The sequence below is a fragment of the Dromaius novaehollandiae genome, chromosome 5 (assembly GCF_036370855.1).
Source record: "Dromaius novaehollandiae isolate bDroNov1 chromosome 5, bDroNov1.hap1, whole genome shotgun sequence".
Lineage (NCBI taxonomy): Eukaryota > Metazoa > Chordata > Aves > Casuariiformes > Dromaiidae > Dromaius > Dromaius novaehollandiae.
This window is the reverse complement of record NC_088102.1, coordinates 61,374,890-61,388,967: the sequence shown is the minus strand read 5'-3', so window position 1 is coordinate 61,388,967 and position 14,078 is coordinate 61,374,890. Positions and strand designations below refer to the sequence as shown.

The following is a 14,078-nucleotide window of genomic DNA, read 5'->3' as shown; positions in this document are numbered from 1 at the left end:
CTGTTACAAAATTAACCTGGAACTAGGTCTCTCTTGAAAAAGGATTTGATGACAGTATTTATAATATGATGAACTACTCCGACTTTCTCTAGTATTGGCTCTTCAGTCTTCACAGAAAGTCTTTACCCTTATAACCAGGAACCCTTCCCACACCTAACAGGCTGTGGAATAAAGTGGTCATTTATTCAGGCATTTCAGGGTGTAAAGAATGTCCTCCATAGCATGTGTACAATTGATAGTGAAACTTGACAGTTTACTTCAACTAGGAACGTATACTTTCAAATTCATTTCATTTTAATATTACGCTTCACAGAAGACCATATATATTTCACTAGGGAAAACATTATGATTATTTATACTGGTGTCTTAACATGGAATGCTTCCAGTTTCATATTTAATCATTACCTTCAAATTTTTTCTTAGACCTAAATTTTGTGCTCACCTGAAAGATTATTAGAAAATTCTTAAACCAAAAAACCCACTTCTCAAAAACTCCACCAGTTTAATTCCTAAGATGAGCTGAATAAGGGTTTGCTACTATATTCAAAAGTTTCATACAAAGTGATTTACCAAGTGTTGGTAAACTTTTTTAAAAAACCAAATAAAACAGTTCCCCTATTTTATGCAATTCCATTACCAAAAGTTATTTTCTGCTCATCTCAATTGAGAAATATATAGGCAGACATACGTATGACCATTTAATCAATAGCTCAAACTGGGGTTTTCATTGTGCCCTAGTCTGCAAAATACTTCTCCAATATTTCATTGCAACTTATAGAATAAAAATAACATAAAGATGCAACTGAAATTGTATTCAAAATTAAATGGCTTACAAGCATGAAGAAACCATCCATCCTTCCCTCCATCCCTCCCAAGAATTACGTAATTAACTTGCACAAAAATTATAAAGCAGTCTCCAACGCAGCTCACTGCATTACCCTAAATGGCAAGTGTCAATTTTAATGTAATAAAACCAACCTATGAGACAGTTTAGTGTATTAGCATTATTTTTGCTCAAACTAGATCATCATTGATGTAAGCGCTGTAACTCAAGCCATTTAAAACACCGAATCAAAAATCTAAGTGAAACATTTGTGATTCCGAGCAACAATATAATTCTGGCTGCTGCAATTTAAACACATGTTCATCTATAAAATATCAAGTCCACTAAAAATTTCTACACAGAACAAACTGGACTTTTAGAAGAGTATATTTTTATTATGTCATTCCTTTTAATCACACACAGGTGATCAGAACACTCACTTCTGAATGCTGAATAATACTAATTCACAAGTGGGTTAATATCTACTGTGTAATGTGACAGAATTTTCTTAGAAAGATATGGGAGCACAGATGATTATATACAGTTTAAGAATAAAATCTTAAGTATAAAATTTTGAAAATTTCCCTGAAAAACAGAAAATTCTTACTGTATTATACTCTTCATAGTGAGGATCTGCAGTGGTTGAGGTATGCAAGAAATGAATGCTTGATGAATTAATAAAATTGAAACTTAATAAAAGAATATCCTTTTCAATTTGCCCTTTTCTTCTGATGTGTGGAAAGAAGACTACTTTTCTACAGCACCAAGGAATATTACAGTTCTGATTTATACAACCCTACACTCCAAAAATGACTGCATACCAAGTAAGCATGGACCATCTGTACCAAAAAAAACCATGGAAAAATACTTTTATCTTCATGTATAAATACATTTTATTTATATTGTTCCAATTTTAAACAAAATTCCGTAACTATTACTAATGGTAAACTAAAACCTTTTCTAACTCAGAAGCAAAAGATGTGTTTGTTTTTGTGACATTAACAGTACACACCAAGAAGTCCACTGTCACTGATGAGTCACATTTTGCCAACAGCTCATGTCCAATATTCTTAATTTTTAAAAAGCATTGTGTCTACTTTTTGTAGAAAATTCAAGTATTTATCCAGGCCACAAATATGTAACCAGTACTGACTTCCTTCTACGAATTTAACCCTGCCAGCTATGAGCTAGAGTACTTCTGAAATCAAATGCTGTCCTATTGAGTTTCACGACAGACTGCTCACTAGACTTCAACCGTTGGAATTCTGAAATCTCACTAAACATCCCAAGAGCCAATACCATGTTATATATATATGGTGATGTTTCTTTTTATTTTAATTAGATGTATGTAATACCCTGGACTCATCTTTACATACTGAAGAGATTAGGAGACAGAGAAGACCTGTTAGATCATAGAAGATCAAAAAAGCTTGTCCCTTATAATATATTCTATACCTTTTTCCCTAAGAATATTTTAAAATATCTCAAGGCTAGAGCTCTGGCCACTTCCACGAAAAGACCCTTCCAGAAACTAGCAAACATCAGCACTAGGAATACGCTTACTACTCATTCTGAATACTCATTTTCTTGGTTTCAACTGCTGGAGTCCTGTAAAAACACATCCTTCTCACTTACATATCTGCATATATCTCTTGAAGCAACAGTACTGCAATACTAATTGTCTATACTTTGCCTACAGAAAAACAGAATGCAACTTGAAGGGGCAGGGGGAGAAATCTATACTGCACATGGTAATTAAATAAAACTGACAAGCAATTCAGCAGAAGAGACTGACAATGCAAGTATATGATTTTTCTCAGAACATATTTTCATAAAAACAAGTATCCCCCCCATGACCTTGATTTGTAGTTTTTACATTCCTCTGAATTTATCTGAGAGAAAGCAATATGCTGTGGTAAGCAGTAAAACTTGTATCATTCTATCTAAGATTTCTGCAAGGGAAACCCAGTGAAAGAGACATTTCAAGGAGGTCGAAAAATACCACGCATTTTTCCTAACTTAGGAATACTGACACAGATCACTGTTCCTATAAAGGCTCAGGTCAGGTAGAACACATTCATTCCTGTCCAGGATAAAATTTTGAAAATCTCTAAGAAGCTAAAAAAAAAGCTCTAAAAAGCTTCATTTTCACTCAAATTCCAAACAGAACCTTAACTGTTAATCTTAATTTTAATTAATCACTGCGAAGTTTGTCTACTGATCTTATGTGCTGAACAACATACTAGTTTGTTTAGTAAGAATAACTAAGCTTTATACCAAAATAAGTACTTTTGCCAAACAATTGTATCTTACGGGACATACCAAAGGGGACCATCACTTAACCTGAGGATTAGCTCTGGGAAAAACAAAATTCTTTTTCTATTATGCATTAACAGCTGGCTTTTGCAAGTGACAGTCAGGTTACTTCGTTTTTTAATTCAGGTCTGGAACATTAAAAAAACATCATGCTTCTTATATCGAGGGACCCACAATTTCCCAAGTATGGGACAGGTCAGATAGTACATAAACAGTAAGTATGGGACTATTTTATTAGATCAAAGATACCAGTGAACTTTTTATGGGAGAAAGGGTGTGAAATCTCAGTACTCCTACTGAAAAAATAGCATACAGAAGAAATTACTTTAAGATAGTCTATGTTCAATCTGACTTTTTGCTCTCCTTCATTGTGAAATTAAAAACTTAAGCTTATTTCAACATTCATGATACTCCACGCAAAATAAAGTAACTTTTAACTGCTTTATTTTTTTTCTATTTGATCAAACTTTACCAAATGAGGAATCTAACCAAACTCCTGCAACTCCTAAAAGTTCTCTTGCACCTCTCAAGATAGACCGCTATGTGGACCATCTTGGCCATTTTCATTAGCGGTACTAAAAGCAAGAAATAAAACTAAAACCAATCTTTCTTCATAATATATGATTGATGCAGTAGCAAGAAAACAAACAAGGGAATGGAAAACCTATACAACTCCTTAGGGCTTTCACTGTATCAGGTACAGTGGCAATAAATGGTACAAAACACATGATTCTGATACTCAAGGACTCAAAAGAGAGATAATAGAAAAAGATGTATGCATTTAAAGATGGTATAGAAAGTTTATTTGTCAGGATTCAAAAATCTAGTATCTGAGCATGCTAGCTTATAGAAGAGAACGTAAATATTCTGTAAGCCCTCTCTAGAAAGCAGTCTTGGGATAACTGCACAGTTCTAATACAAAATTCATTTAACTAAAACTTTTTCAAAGCTCAAATGAGAAGTGAGAAAATCTACCACTGTATGCTCTATATGTGTAGTAAATACTGCCCTACATATGAGATTTCAAGAAACTTTCTATGCATATGACTTTGTCAAAGCTGCTCCTGTCTTCAGCAGATTTTTCTGTGTCATGACTAAGAAAGTCCTGCATTTTTTTTAAAACAACATCACAAGATCTAGTCCTAGTATAGAAAAAAACAGAAATTTTTCAATTATAGTCTTTAGTTTGAATTAAGACGCACAGTTTGATTTTTCAGCTCACTATTGCAGAATCCTTAGTTTGCATTCAGTTAAGAAAGGAGTCTCTCTGCATTTTCTTTAAGGTTATGCATAAATGCCTCATACACTATCTGAATGACTGGTTACATTTTTTGCAGTTGTTATGATATGTTATTAATATCTAGCTGAACTGTCGCAGTAACTCCTCTGGTGCAGTATAATACCATGACTAACCAATCAAAAGCAATTACCAAACAGTTTCTCCAACTGGGTTGTATAATGATATTGACACTAAAAAAAGATTAACTGGCACCACAATTACCAAGTCCCTGTCCTAAACTGATTATCTTCTTGGACATGTATATCCTAAATACCGACATTAGAGATAACCAGAACTGGTGAAACACCCACTGCACTGATCCAAAGGGATACTGAAATAACTAAATCCATACTACAAAAATTATGGTTTTGAAACAGTTAATGATCTTACTTGCAGGATTTGCATCATTTACATTTTCATACTTCCTGTCATATTGTATCTTATTACTATCCTAACAAACTCTATGTAAGAGAAATGAAAAAAACACAAGAAATTGAAAAGAAATATTCTGTTAAAACAAGCATTTATAATAGCGTAAGTTTGCAAATGCACCGACCTTGGAAATTTAACATGGACTTTTGGGCTAATGCTTAAGACGTTAAATTGAGCAAAAAAAAGTGCTCTGATTAACAGCTTTTACACAACAATAGCAGAAATGATTCTCTTCCATTATTTCAGTTACTAGTTATAATTCAAATAATTCTCTAACCTGTCATATAAAGTCTGCATTTAGTTCTGGGTTAATTTATCATAATCATCATCATGCAGTATCCTAGCTAAGTGTAACTCTGGAGCAGAGGTCATAAAAGCCAATTAAAAGACTTCTACTGAAATAAAAGAGCTTTAGCATGAGGTTTTCTGCCCATTATGTATCTCCTGCCATTACTTTCAGCAATGTACATAAAGTAAACAAATACAAAATAGAAGTGGATTTTAACGAAGACCAATCAAAACTTACCCTATAAAAAGCAGTCATCAGGGGTAGCAATGCTGCTGCAATGCTATATTCTTCTGAAGATGAACAATCCTTAAAGAAAAACATATGAGGAAAATAAGCAAAGCCATTTTCAAAATTATGCATTATATAATTTCATTTTTGTCTTAGGAAGACCCTCTGACTGTTCCTTCCCAAATATAATATCTTGTAATCATTCCATATAACATGAGAGTAATCTATATGGGTGTACATATACATATACATGTCTTCCCTCCACTTCTGCTAGATAGGTATTGCTCTGATTCTTAAAATTAAAGGAATTTCTTAGCAGCTTTTTCACCCCTATGTCTGAAAAATAAGAAGTCCGCTGACATAGTTTACATATATAAAGAAAAGTATGACTCCTCCGGGAAACAGTAAAAGGTAACTTGCTTCCATTTAGGACAACAGCAAATCTGACTGTAAAATGGAAGTGATGTGATGACCACAGAATGTACTTTCAAAAGGTTACATGAAGAAACTGAGATTACCTAATATAAAATAATCACCTCCACAGCCTCTCCAAAAGTTTGACATGGCTAACTTTAAAAGAAGGTAAAAACCCACTCTGTCTCGAATGCCTCATTCAACAGGCAGGTGTATCATTCATGTCTCTCTAAGCTGAAAAAGGTACGCCAAAGTAAACCCACTGGTAATCGCACTGATGAAAACGAGGATCTTACTGTGTAAGTCTTTTAAAGGAAATCAGAACCAGACTGTAACTTGATGTTTAAAAAACAAACTACTTGAATTTTTAAGACTTTGTTTTAAATATGGAACAAACCATTCAACAAAAAAGTGAAGGCAATGCACGATGATTTCCCCCAGCACAGTCTATTTTTGTGAGGGTTTTTTTGGTTCTTTTTTGTTCTTTTTTTGTGACTGGATCTTTTCCTCAGCAGTTTTTTCCAACACTGAAAAACACAATAACGCACATACTTCTAGACAAATGTATTAGCATTGTGCCCCTCGATGATGAATGGCAAACAACATTTCCATCTGAAGTCTTCATCTCAATTTTTTTTTTTTAAACGTTCACTCCTACAGTGGGCACCCTTCAACTCAACACAAACTCCCATTAACTATCTATAGCATGTTACCAAATTCCAAAACTGAAATATCTCAAGAGTTCCTCCGCCGGACTTTTAATTTATGCCTTAATCTTACAGTATTTCCTCTTTAGAGTTCTCCAAAAGGCAAAAGCTAGAAAAAACTGGCCCAAGCCAACTGCGATAGCAGAAATACAACATCTGACTTACTGTGAGGAACAATGATGTTAAGGATCATTAGGATATTATTTGTACTAATCTCCCTCTTCCTTCTCAAATGGCTGTGAGCGATTATGAACTACAGGTTTAAAACAGACCAAAAAACCCTCATCACATGACTGTTCTTCTTCTCATTACTTTAAAAGTCCATTTCATCCTTTGTGATTTTCAAATAACAAATATTCCACCTTCTATTAATTAAATTAATCAAGCTCACCTAAGCAGAATATCAAGGTCCACACACAGGTAAACAAAATAGCATTTAGAAAACTACTTAAAACTAGATTTTAAAAAGTGCGCAACAGGTTCATAGGTGTGAAGCTTTATTTGTGCACAGAGTTACTGAAGGCTTTAACATGCCTAACTCTGCCTGAAGGCATGTATGCCAACTATGCATGGAAAACCAAGGTGTGCAAGCATGTACACTTTACAACATATTCCACTCCAGTAGAGGTAGACAATGAGAAAAGTGGACACCGAGAAACTTGATACATGTTTTAATGATGCCTTTCAGTATCGTGCCATACCTAAAACCCCCAAATTAGTTCATGAAATCACTTTGTTTAGGTGTCAGAATGGGAAGACTAAAGGACAAAGCCTCAACCATTTTTTATTCTCAAAACAAATCTGCATCCTTATTGTGGTAGATATATTATGTGGGCAGAGTTTTACTGAATTACAGCATTTTTATTGCCAGTGAAGTTTGTATTTTGGAATTACTTTCGACTGATAAACTAAAAGCACAACAGGCTTTTTTGTCTAAAGTAATAACAGAATTCAGCAGGCTAGTTTAGAAAAAATGCTTTGTTGAATGCAGCAGGGATCCACTATGTAGAACCACAACTTCGTTCAAAACTAGGATATCATTTTAAGGAGCTGATTTTAGAAAATATATCAGAAGTATTTTAAGATTTAAATTTTTAAACAATGTATTCGTTTTCATTAGATGAGCTGAATAAGCTTTATGCATCCATGTATAATTACAGTGTTAATGTAATTTAACTGTAAACATTATGGTAGTTTGTACCAAAAACAAACATAAGATCTGCCCAAATTTATCAAATAATGATGAATGTGCACAAGCATTCTGCTACCTTGGAAAAAATCCTAGTGTTATTACACATTTAATCTTTACTCTATGAAACTACTCTAAATCTTCTACTCTCCAAATAGAAAGAAGGCAAGATCTTCATTCAAATGTAGATTGCACACTGTCTCATTCTGATTTGAAAGAGGCAATAAATCTAATAGGCTATAGGATCTAAAAAAGAACAGCTGTTCCATGTTAATCTATATTAGGATTGATACCTCTATATTCAATCTCAGCAGAGACAAAAGTCCAAGTAAATAAACTGGCAATTTCACCATGTACTAACAAAATTACATGCTGCCTTGAAATAAAAGATAAATCATATATTCTTATTTGGAATTTCTGATGCAACTCTTTAAAGTATTTAAACTACAAGTTCTAACTCCGTAAGGACATGCTCTTGAGTAATAATCAAAATAACATACTTTGCTGGAAAAAAAAATGCAAAAAATGACACTAGTTACATTACTTATTACAAAAGGCTTGTAATTAACTTCAAAAGGAAGACTGTAATCTGATTTTTTGGAAAAAAATTTGGATAAGATCCTTCTTCTACTGAAATCACAGGCAAATTTTTTTTTGCAGTGAAAATTAATGTACAGTTACTTTCATTATAACTTTCATCATTAGTTAGCATTAGAGCATATGCTGCTCTGCTTTATAATGGGACCAAAGATTTCTTTTGTCTTGTCAGCAACGGTGAAATCCAACTTTACTGAGACAGCTACAATTTTGGTAATCTAGATACAACTCTTCTGTGACTTGAGACACAGGATGAGAGGAAGGACATACCCAGAAGATCCATATAGCAGATTACCTGTGGACTTAACTACCAGTGGAACTACAAAACCACACATGAAGCATGGAAGATTATGCTTTATGCTTCTGGTTATTGGGTATTTGCTTCTTGCTATTTTATAAGCCTCTCATTTTGATAATGATATGCACCATCTTTTAAAATTTTATCTCACCAAATCACCTCTTTCTTCACAAATGACCCTGGGAAATTTTACATTTGTTACTCATTAGCACAAATTTTTAACTTTTGCTCTACTTAAATACTTTTGCAGAGACTTTTGGTAAATAAAATTGAAAATGTGATTTTTTTTACTACCTTTTCTTTCCAGTTTTAACATTGACTAGAATCATGTTGTGGGCTTTTGAAAAGCAGCTTCTCAAATTGCCACCTGGGTGCTGTCCCACACCAGTAATTCAACACAAAGTACATATTAGACAGACTTCACTTGTACTCTGAATTATGCCAGGCGTAAGAGTTTCTTCATCCTCTACGGCCATTGCATTACAGTGAGATTGCTGTACGTTCACAGAGTGCCAAAGCAGAAGACAGAGGAACTGCACCCAATCCAGAGGAATCCTCCCCAATTTGTTTTAATTTTGTGGTCTTTCTGCCTGAGCAGAAGCCTCCAAAATGATCACTTCATTAAGGAACCTATCATAAGAGCAATAGGATGCAACATGCTGTTGCTTGCTGTTCCAGACAGCAGGAGTTCTCATTCTATACTGGAAGGATTTTACTTTATAAAGAGCTTCATATTTGGCTTTATTTGGCCCTGAATTCTCATATGTTTGTCTGTCCTTGAAACATACTGGTGTAAGAGACAGAATTGAATTGATGCAATTTAGATGGAATTACACAAGCACATAATTTTTATTGAATTTTTTAAGCCTCCTTTTGTTTTTTCTCTGTAGGATCAGAAGTAAACAATGCAGCACATTTCACACAGTTCCACTGTACTTCTGATACAGCAAGCCAACACAAGCAACAACATTTTACTCAAAGAGCTGTCAAGTTTTTTTTTTCCCCTTCTCTCTCTGTCAATACATACATTTCAGTCTAAGGCTGAGATTAGTCATTTCCTCCTTCTCAAAATGAATTATGTTTAGGAAAACAGGAACCTCAGGTCTTATGTGCAAAAATTACACATCCCTCACTGTATTTTTGCTGAACCCCAAAAGAGGAAAAAATTTAACTTTTTTGTTCAAGACACTGATAAACACAAGAATGCCATCCCTTGTGTCCGAGCACATCTGAGTTTCTTTAACAGAAATGCCATGCATGTTTCTCAATACTGTCATGAGGCCCATGGCAATAAAGTTCAACATACTCGGGCTGTAATCTTCTCCCAAGGAAATGGTTGGGATGCCAAGATGCCTTTTGACTTTTATTTCACAGCAGGGCTTCATTCACAGTGATTCTGTCCAAATCTTAAACTACACCAGCTGTGATACAAGGTCCTACACAGTAATTTGTAGAAAGTATTTGACAAACAACATTTAAATGATACAATATATTGCAGTTCATGACAGAACAGTGATCAATATCCATTAACTATTCAGATGGAAAAAGGTGATTAATTCATAATAGGTTAACAAACTGCAGTGCATGTCTAAAGCCCTGGTAGGCCTAAGCACTGATGCAGTGATTACAAAACAAATACAAGATACTTTGTAAACCACTTTACAGACAGTCTAGTTGAACAAGGGAAAAATCCTTAAAATATTGGAAGAACTATTAAAATACTGCAGTATGCCAGTATATTCGAGTAACCTATTAGCAAATCAGTTCACAAGCATACAGCACACATTCCTATACATTCTAGCATCCATTTGGTGTGCAGCAGCATCTCTTACCCTGACACAAAAGCGTCACAAACTTCCAAAGGTATAAAAAAAATAATACATTCACACTGCATGAATAATTCATGTTTTATTATTATTCTCTACATTTCATATGACTTTCTAATTTCAGACACCTGTACTTGATAAAATCACATCACATCATTTGTACCCGTTCTATATTATTTTTACAAATTAACATGAATTAACATGTTTATTTGAAAATATCAGATTTGGGGGGGTATAAAGCAGCCAACTGAAAAATCAGTTTTTCATTTTAGAAAAATATTGTTTGCATGAAAGTGGAATTCTGTAAGAGCCAACACTCAGCTCAAACAATTGAATTACCAAAGGTTCTGGGCCTGACTGGCTAAGGAGAGACTGAAGAAACAGTGCCCGATGAAATGTGACTGATAAGTAGGGCTTCACTGAAAGTTTTATATCAAAATCTGTGGTGGCAAAACAATTTTTTAATTATGTTATGTTTTTCAAAAATAAAATAAAACCCAACTTCTAAAAACCAATTTTTCCCTTGGGAGACTTACTCTTACAGATACTTTGTAAATTATGACTGATTTTCTGCGGAAACAGAAGAGAAACAAAAAACATGGGCAACACTTCAGAGAAGGCAAGGAGCAGGATCTGGGGGACTACAGGCCTCACCTCGGTTTCTGAAAAAATTAGGGAACAGGTCCTCATAGAAGCCACTTCCAGGCACACAAAGAACAAGAAGCTGACTGAGAACAGAAAGCATAGATTTAACGGCAAATTGTGCCTGACCAACCTCCATGATGAACAACAAAGTCTGTGGCTGAGGAGAGAGCCGTGTGGGTCGTTTACCTTAACTTTTAAAAGGGCTTTTGACACAGGCTCTTTGGTATCATTGCAGCCAAGTTGGGGAGATACAGTCTAGATAGGTGATTTACAAAGTGATTGGAGAAAACAATCAGAAGACTGATAGGACCATCAAACTCAAAAGACAGCTGTCAATGGTTCAAAGTCCAGCTGGCAGCTGGTTCTGAGTCATGACGTCAGTGGTCAGTACCATGGGTGGTGCTGCTTTACATATTCATCACCTGGAAAATGGCACAGAATGAATCTCCATCAAGTTTTTGGATGACACCAGACTTGATGGAGTGGTCAATACACTGGAGGGCAGGATCGCTACTAACAGGGACCACCACCAGCTGGAGAAATGGGCTGACAGGAACCTCATGAAGTTCAACAAAGATAAATGCAAAGCCCTGCTCATGGGATAGAATAATCCCATGCAAAAGTATAGGCTGGGAAGAAACGATACACAGAACCATGTGCTGTGGTAAACCTACGAAGCCAAGAAAATGCCCCAAAATTCAGAAAAAGGTCCAAAATGAATTAACTTATTCTGTTGCTGCCTGCAAATACCAGTAGACTCTGTACAGTATAGGCAGCTCTAAAGAGCAGGAAAAACAGACAACACTGTAGCTGAATTAACTGGCACTCAACATGAGAGCAAATAGGATATTACGAAGTATAAGAAAAGCTGCTGTCAGAAGTTAACAGATTCACAGTGATGATATTATCCCTCCTAAAGAAATACATGACCTAAAGAGTAAATAATCAATTAGAAATGATGCTGAGAGACAGGAGGGGAAGAATATCTTGTACCAGTTAAAAATGCTAAAAAAGTTGGTCTTGCCATGAAATATACTCATGGCAGGGGCAAAGAACAAAACAATTAGAGAGTTTAAGGATCTCATCCAAGAGAAGGAGACTCTCAAGAGCGTGTAGAACTGAAAGAAGCCCAGAAGAACTAAATAAATATGGAAAGAGAAAACATTAAGCACAACCAGCACAGACAAAAGTTCTTGGAGAGATAGCTGATGCCAATTTTTTTTTTAATACTGAATGCACCCGCACGGTTCTGGCAGATGCCCCTGAGAATCCAAATATATGTTTGGGTGCATTTAACACTGCCTCTGGGAGGAACATTTTCCACAAACTGCCAAAAGTGGAGTGGCTTTTCGAGCAGTGTTTGACATCTTGTTGCCTAACAGCTTCAGCTTTTCTACGCCAACCTTGATAGTACTGAGAAGCTTTGCTACAGTTTTGGCAGATACACCAATCAGTCTGTGTACAGCTGTACCAAAAGACAACAAGAACGACAATGACCAGCTGCTTCTCAAAGAAGTTTTCTTGGATCAGCTTTTTTGGTGCAGCTCCATTTCTTGATTCATGAAACAAGTGTCAGCTGCTGGAAGGTGATACTTCTAGGATGACCTGCAATGGCTGCAGAATGTCAAGGATGACAAAGGGCTTTTTTTTTTTTTTTTTTTTTTTTTTTTTTTTTTTTTTTTTTTTTAGAGGTAATGCTGAATATTACAAGGTTGTCAATCTTTGGGAAGTCAGCAAGGGCTTTTCCATTCTTTGGCACAAGCGATGCATTGTATCAGCTGCTCTGCTGAATCTGACGGAACCCAAAACCCTTGCTGTTGACCTCGATGCCAGACCTCTCAGTTCATAAGTAGAATGGAATACAGTCTTCTGCTGTGTTTCAAAAAGTAGTTGCAATTTTCACAACTTTAATACAAGATGATCCAAAAATCAACTTTATAACAACATCAGAATAAACTCATTCCATGTCATGAAAAAATCACAGTACTAAACCATCTAAAGTACTGAAGTACCAGATATATCCCATTTTTCTGGAAAACCTTATTTCAGGCCTTATAACCTTGGCTGGTAAAGTCTTCCAAAGGATAAATAGTTCATAGAAAAAAAATTTCTAAAGCAAATTCATGATGACAGTGCAATGTGCATTTGGAAAATTAAAGTGAATCAAGAGTACCTTGATTTAGTAAAGTGCTCTTTCCAAGATAAGAGTAATCTATGAAACATATACATTCTAATACCAATGTTTAACCTATAAAAATGTTAGAAAAATGTAGTATTTTTATTTAACTTATTGTGAAGTATTTTAAGTGTACAGATTGTACTTTCCATTGCATGGGAAGCAGTTTTCATATGGGTACAGATTTTATTTGAAATCTAACACTTTTTATCATTCAATAAGACAAGTATGATAAGCGCATTGTGAGATGTGGAAAGTGTGTTTCTATGAAAATTTTACTAAAAATTAGTTCCTTTAATTTTAATGAAGTATTTGTTTTTCTAAGAATACAAGTGAAAACAAATGTGCAGCATTTTTTTGTAAGAAACAAATAAAGACAATGGAAGAAGCACTAAAACAATTTTAAACGAGCAACTGTAAAGCCATCCCCCAAATCCTCCAATCTTAAAATCTGCACCCATATTTTACTCTGGCATTTTCAAATGCCTATGCTTCAAGAAATCTAAAGGCTACAATGCTGTGGAGCAACTTCTCCAAAAGTTAAGCTCCAAAACAAACTGGTTTGTACATCTGGTGGAAAACATACGCGCTTGGATGTTCTTGAAACAAATTCCTGTTCTCTGTAAAAACAGCTCTGCAGGGCAAACAGAACTAGAGGAGGAAAGAAATCCTTGAGCTTGCTGTGCTGCACTGAAGGAGAAGAAGGGTATCAGGGAGCTTTGATGCAGCATAGCCTTCCAGCAAAACTGTATGCCTGATAGAATAAACTGTAAGGAATCTTGGTACAATCATTCTCTTTTTACACTGCCTTCCAGATCACTGCTACTAGAAACATCTAGCTAACTAGTCAGAGAGCAGG

The 14,078-nt window shown here is 35.1% G+C and overlaps 1 protein-coding gene across 8 annotated transcripts in view; it reads right to left on the bottom strand.

The window, feature by feature from the left end:
• SBF2 (SET binding factor 2) overlaps positions 1 to 14,078 on the bottom strand; it is a 272,633-nt gene that overhangs the window by 73,412 nt on the left and 185,143 nt on the right. For all 8 annotated transcript variants that reach the window (XM_026104380.2, XM_026104382.2, XM_064513020.1 and 5 more), the window contains one exon: positions 5,377 to 5,445. In XM_026104380.2, coding sequence (XP_025960165.2) covers positions 5,377 to 5,445 — 69 coding nt within the window. The remainder of the gene's footprint in view (positions 1 to 5,376; positions 5,446 to 14,078) is intronic.